This window comes from Galeopterus variegatus, unplaced genomic scaffold (genome assembly GCF_000696425.1).
Source record: "Galeopterus variegatus unplaced genomic scaffold, G_variegatus-3.0.2 Scaffold2939, whole genome shotgun sequence".
NCBI classification, from domain to species: Eukaryota; Metazoa; Chordata; class Mammalia; order Dermoptera; family Cynocephalidae; genus Galeopterus; species Galeopterus variegatus.
The window spans coordinates 149,451-155,560 of NW_007729050.1; the positions used below are offsets into that span (position 1 = coordinate 149,451).

At 32.3% G+C, this 6,110-nt stretch overlaps 1 protein-coding gene across 1 annotated transcript in view; it reads left to right on the forward strand.

Moving 5' to 3' along the window:
* The first annotated feature begins 882 nt into the window (after positions 1-882).
* LOC103599387 (rab GTPase-activating protein 1-like) overlaps positions 883-6,110 on the forward strand; it is a 121,512-nt gene continuing 116,284 nt past the window's right edge. The window contains exons 1-2 of the mRNA XM_008583493.1: positions 883-1,020; positions 2,721-2,913. Of these exons, the coding sequence (XP_008581715.1) occupies positions 883-1,020; positions 2,721-2,913 (331 nt within the window). The remainder of the gene's footprint in view (positions 1,021-2,720; positions 2,914-6,110) is intronic.

Below are 6,110 nucleotides of genomic sequence, written 5' to 3' on the forward strand. Positions count from 1 at the left end.
ATAATTATCCAGCCAACCGAATTCTTTTTCACATTAGCCATTTTTAAAGCTTCATTTGTTCATGTTATTAATTAGTTCATGTTCTTAATCAGTAATTTTTATTTTTTCTTAAATCCCTGTAGTTTTGCCAGGTGGATGTGGGAAGAGAAGTTTGCAGAACTGAAATGGAGGTCAGAGCTTCATTACAGAAGGTTAGTGGGTCATCTGATTCTGTGGCTACACTGAACAGTGAAGAATTTGTTTTGGTTCCTCAGCATGCAGACGATATTTCTACAAAGGATGATGAAAAACATATGTCCTAGGGTGTTGAATTCTTTGTTAGTGAGTCAACTTCAGTGACCCAGAAAAAATATTCTAAGGTACAATACTTGGTCTTGAGGAAGTAAGTTTTTTGAAGACATTTAGAGTTAATTAATAATTTCAGTGAATGTAGTTTTGTTTGTGCATGCGTGAATTTGTAGGTATTTCTAGTATCATGCTTAATTATTTCCTTTCTGTATTAAAAAGGAAAGCAGTATTTCTAGGAGAAATGAGAGAGAGAGAGAGAGATTCTGTGTGTGTCAAATAAACAGCAGTAAATCTGTTTAGTTGAGATATGAACTAGTTTGTGTTGTTTTTCAGAGAACAATATGGTTCTTTTAGTCTGGAAACTCAGGTTGAAGAGAGTACATTTCCATTATGTGGCCTAGTCCAAGAAGGTAGCCTCCCTAATTTTGAGATAATTATCCAGCCAACCGAATTCTTTTTCACATTAGCCATTTTTAAAGCTTCATTTGTTCATGTTATTAATTAGTTCATGTTCTTAATCAGTAATTTTTATTTTTTCTTAAATCCCTGTAGTTTTGCCAGGTGGATGTGGGAAGAGAAGTTTGCAGAACTGAAATGGAGGTCAGAGCTTCATTACAGAAGGTTAGTGGGTCATCTGATTCTGTGGCTACACTGAACAGTGAAGAATTTGTTTTGGTTCCTCAGCATGCAGACGATATTTCTACAAAGGATGATGAAAAACCTCAACTGAAGGTATTTTTTTCTTTTCTACATATGGTACTGTTTCAATTATTGTATTTTTTTTTTATGATTTGAAACTAACTTCTCTTGGGAGAGGCATAAAATTCAAAGGTTTTTCTTAAGTACTAACCTTGAGAATAAAATCAATGTTTGATTTATCCAGAAGCTACTTATTTGGTTTGTGTTTTTTAATGCTTTTGCTTTTGGTTATTTACCTTTTAGTTTGGAATTTTAGGAGGAAGGAATAGGAGAGTAAAAAGAGAAAATATAATTGTCAAATTAAACTTAATAGTTAAATCTCACATTAATTTATGTGGATGTTTTTGTTTCTCTTACTGCTTGGTTTTAGAAGTTAATTATGTTCATGGTTATGCTTTGCTTTTACTTTGGAGACTGTTTTTCTTATGATTTTAATGTTTTAAATCAGCTGGTAACATTCTGGAGTGCGATTTAACAGTTGACTTGTCTGAATATTTTTAAAACATATGTCATATTTTTAGCAGTTAAGTTTTTATTTGGATGTGGTTCTTTTTCTTTTTCATTTTTGTGTTGCCTATCCTAAGTTGAAGAAAAAGAAGCAAGTAAACCCAAGTATATATGCATGAGAATTATATAACTGTTCTCTAGAAACAGGAATAGAAAAATTAGTGAAAAGTGCTACATATTATTTATGATTTTTATTTAGTATTCATTATGGCATCAACAGTGCATTAGTATATCAGTCTCATAAAATGCATTGTAAATATGAGATTATTAAATACCTATTTTATATTACGTTGAGAATATATAATTTTATAATTTTATTCAAATGATTAATGACCTTAATTTTATATACCTGTATTTTTAGCATTAATATGTTTAATACATTTATTTAGGCATTGTGTTTCACCTGCTTTTAAGAAAAAGATGAATCAAATTAAATTTTAAAGAAGTTAGAAATACTCCTTTTGGCAGCTAGCAAACAATTTGTAAAGATGTCAGAAATATCTTTATGCTATGATCATTGTGTTTCACCTGCTTTTAAGAAAAAGATGAATCAAATTAAATTTTAAAGAAGTTAGAGATACTCCTTTTGGCAGCTAGCAAACAATTTGTAAAGATGTCAGAAATATCTTTATGCTATGATAACAAGAAATATGACATTTTCAATTATATTCACAATAGGCCCTATCTGTTTAAACTTTTTGTTTTTCCATTTAAAACTCATAAATTTAAGGTTATCTGATTTTTAAGATATGTTTCTAAAAAGTAAAAAGAAAAAGAAATCTCTGTATATAAAATCTTTGGTCTACAAAAAATGATTACATTGTGTAGTGTTGAATATACTAGTTATCCTGATTTGAGCATCACATATTGCACATAGATATTGATATTCAATGCTGTATACAGATATGTACAATCAATTGTTTCAATAAATAAAATAAAATAAATTAATTTTAAAAAATCTTATGTCAAATGTGTGTGGAAATTGCCTGAAATGTTTATGAAGAATCCTTTTGTGAAGCTAATAATCTTCCTCTAATTTAGCTGGTTTTAATAATTCAAGATTTTTATGTATTATATCTATGTGAAATTAGGTGTAAATTAGTATTCAGTAACTAATATTTAAATATTTAGAATATTTTAATTTCCTTTAGAAATAAAATATTTTTATAAAATTAAGCTTCAGAATCATACTAGATTGAAACAGAATTGTGTTGCTCTGTCTATAGATAGTTTCCAATGGTGATGAACAATTGGAAAAAGCCATGGAAGAGATTTTGAGAGATTCTGAGAAAGGGCAAAGCAGTCTTCTCGTTGATTGTCACAGTTCGAGTGAGATTTCAGATAGTACATTTGGAGATGTTTCAGTCATCCAAACAAATAAGCCATCTCTTCAGTTAATTTTGGATCCATCTAATACAGGTATTGTATCCAACTCTTAGAAACCATAAAATAAATTGGAATGAAAAGTGGTAATGAAAATTTTAAGATGAAAATTAGGAAATTTTGTTAGCTTTGTTTTAAAAGATTAGGGCCACCAGTCTTTCAGTTCTGGTTGAGAGTTCCCACGTTGGTTCTTATATTTCTGCCTGTATCGGGTCTCAATGTTCTTTGAGAACAGTGACTATGTCTAGGTCCTTATTTTATCCCCAGTACTTGACATATGGTAGGTCCTCAATAAATACTTATGGAACAAATGAATAAATTCTTGGGCATCAGAATAGTGTAATGGACAGTCTTTCATATGATGTGCTTTTTTACTCAGTTTGACTACACTTATTTCAAATTATAATTGGTAAAAATTCTAAGTAAAATAGCATACCAAGTTCTTCAGTGTATTAAATAATAAATACATCTATGAGTGAGTAGGATTTGTACTCTGAATGCCAGTTGTATTAGTCATGGTTCTCCAGAGAGACGGAATTGATAGGACATTTTATAAATATATGAGAGGGGATTTATTAGGGGAACTAGCTCATGCTTTTGTGAAAAAAAATCCCACAATAGGCCATCTGCAAACTGGATGCCAGCAGCATGGCTCAGTCCAAGTCTAGAGGCCTCAAAACCAGGGAAGTCAATGGTGTCCTTGGTGTAAGTCCTGGAACCCAAAAGCTGAAGAGTTGTGAGCTTTGATGTCCACCGACAGGAGAAAAGAGTGTACCCTAGCTCCAGCAGATAGAGAGAGAGATTCACCTTTTTCTCTTGTTTTTTTGTTCTCTCCAGGCCTCCAGTGGATTAGATGGTTCCTGCCGAGACTGAGGGCAGGTCTTTCCCAACTAGTCCACTCAGGCTCTCATACTAATCTCTGCTGGAAGCACCCTCATGGAAATACCCAAAAAGACAGCTTTACTAGGTTTCTCAGCATTCCTTAATCTAATCAAGCTGACCCGTAGAATTAACCTTCACACCAGCTTATAAGTCAATGTGTTTTTGGATGTAAGAAAACCAAAACCAAAATCAACTCCAACTTCAGCTGCTTTAAACACTAGAGTTAGTTTGATATGGGCTCTGGTGTGTTTTTCAATAAACTACTCAGCTATGATCTTCTCCATGTCCTCTTTCTCCTTAGCTGGCTTCCTTCATGGTCACAAAGTGCCTACCAGCAGAAATTGGTAGATAAGGCTAGGTGATCAGTTCATGCCTTGTGGCAGAGAGAAAGGTTTTGTTCTTTTACCAATTGAACAAAAGTTCTGAGTTTCACTCTCATTGGACCAACTGAACCACTTTCTGGTGGTCAGGGAAATGACATGAGCTGATAGCTATAGGCCTGGGTTAAGTCCAAACCCCTCAATAAGTCACTCTGACAGAGTGGTTAGGGTTATCCTGATTGGTTTAGGGTACTCATGATTTATTTTAGAATCTTGGTATAGGGTAAGTATAGGCCAAACTGCTGTATAATAAGTCTATGATGGAATATGTGTAGGGAATGTAATCACAATACCTGCTATGGCAAGGATGTTTCAGCATTAGAAAAATCTGTCAGTTTGGTTTACCCCAAGAGCAGTGAGAAGAGAAAAAAATATACCAATAGATACCAAACAAGTATTAAATAAAAATCAAGAACAATTTTGTATATACACACACGTAAAGATCTTGGCAAAGAACAGAAGAAAATTTTCCTGAGAATAGAAGAAAACATTTAACCAGATAAATGATGTCTATCAAAATTTTATGTTACATTTTATCCACAATTTTGTATTTATCACCATTAAGATGCATCTAAACAGGAACGATTAGGACATGATAGCTGTCACTATAGCTCTTTGACATTGTACTGGAGAATGCAGCCAATGTAAGATGACAGGTAAAGAAAGGTATGATTAGAAAGAAAGAGAAAAAATTGTCACAGTTTATAAAATTAGAAAGTGAATGGACAAACTGTTAGATTTAAAGACTTTCAGGAAGTTTAGCAGCATTAATAGAAAATAAAGACTCCCTTTAATACCAACACAGATATCAAGAAAGAAACAAAAATTTAGGTAAAACTTTAACGAGGAAAATTATAAGATGTTATTGAAGGAAATGAACACCTGAATGAATAGGGAAAGATATTATATTGATTCTGGTAGGGGAGGATGCAACCTTGAAAAGATGTCATTTATTGCCAAGTTAGTCTGTAACTTGAGCAATAATTCCAAAATTTCAATTATTTTTACATACTAATTCTCAAACATGAGGGTACTTCACAAAGTTTGTGAAAAAATAGAATTAAAAGAGAATGTGAATCTTTCCATAAACTTTTTGGCAACTCCTCATATATGTGGACAAATAGAAGTACATGGGTAGCCAAGATAATTTTCAAAAAGAACACCAGATATTAAGATATATGCAAAGTTACTGTGATTAAACCAATGTAGTACTGACTTGTAACAGAAGTCAATCATTAGAACAGGGTACAAGAAACAGACCTATGTATATAAGGGAATTTAGTATATGATAGAATTAGCTTCACAAATTAATAGGGAAATGATGGATATTCAATAAATGGTGTTGGGAAATTGCTTCTTTGAATGGAATAAAACAAAATCAGGTTCCTGAGTTATACTATACACAAAAATATTCCTTGTGAATCAAATATTTAAATGTGAAATGTAAGCCTGTAAGAAAAAATTAGTTGAGAATATTTTTGTGGTTGTTAGTGTAGGAAAGCCAAACCAGAAAAGGAAAAGATAGTTACATTTTAATGCATAAAAATTTAAACCTTCTTAATGAGACAGGTGCCATAAGAAATATGATTGAAGAACAAATGACAGGCTAGGGGAAGATATTTGCAATGTGTCGATAAAAGATTGGAGGTTATCTCCAAGACCACCCCCTGGTTTGGTGATTTGCAAGAAAGACTCACAGGTCTCTGCACATAGTTGTACTCATTCAAGGGGTTAAGTCATACACACTCACACACTATATATATTTTATTTTATTTTATATATCTTATTCTTTATTAAAAAATACAAGATTGGAAACAAACATTACAAACTATTTTTATTAGTGCTTGATTGAGAGTACATGGGAGATTATATTATTCTCCGTACTTAACTTTATCTTTGAATTTTCTTTTTTTTTTTTTTGTCCTTTGTCTTTTTCCGTGTCCGGCAACGGATCGCAACCCTCAGTGTTGC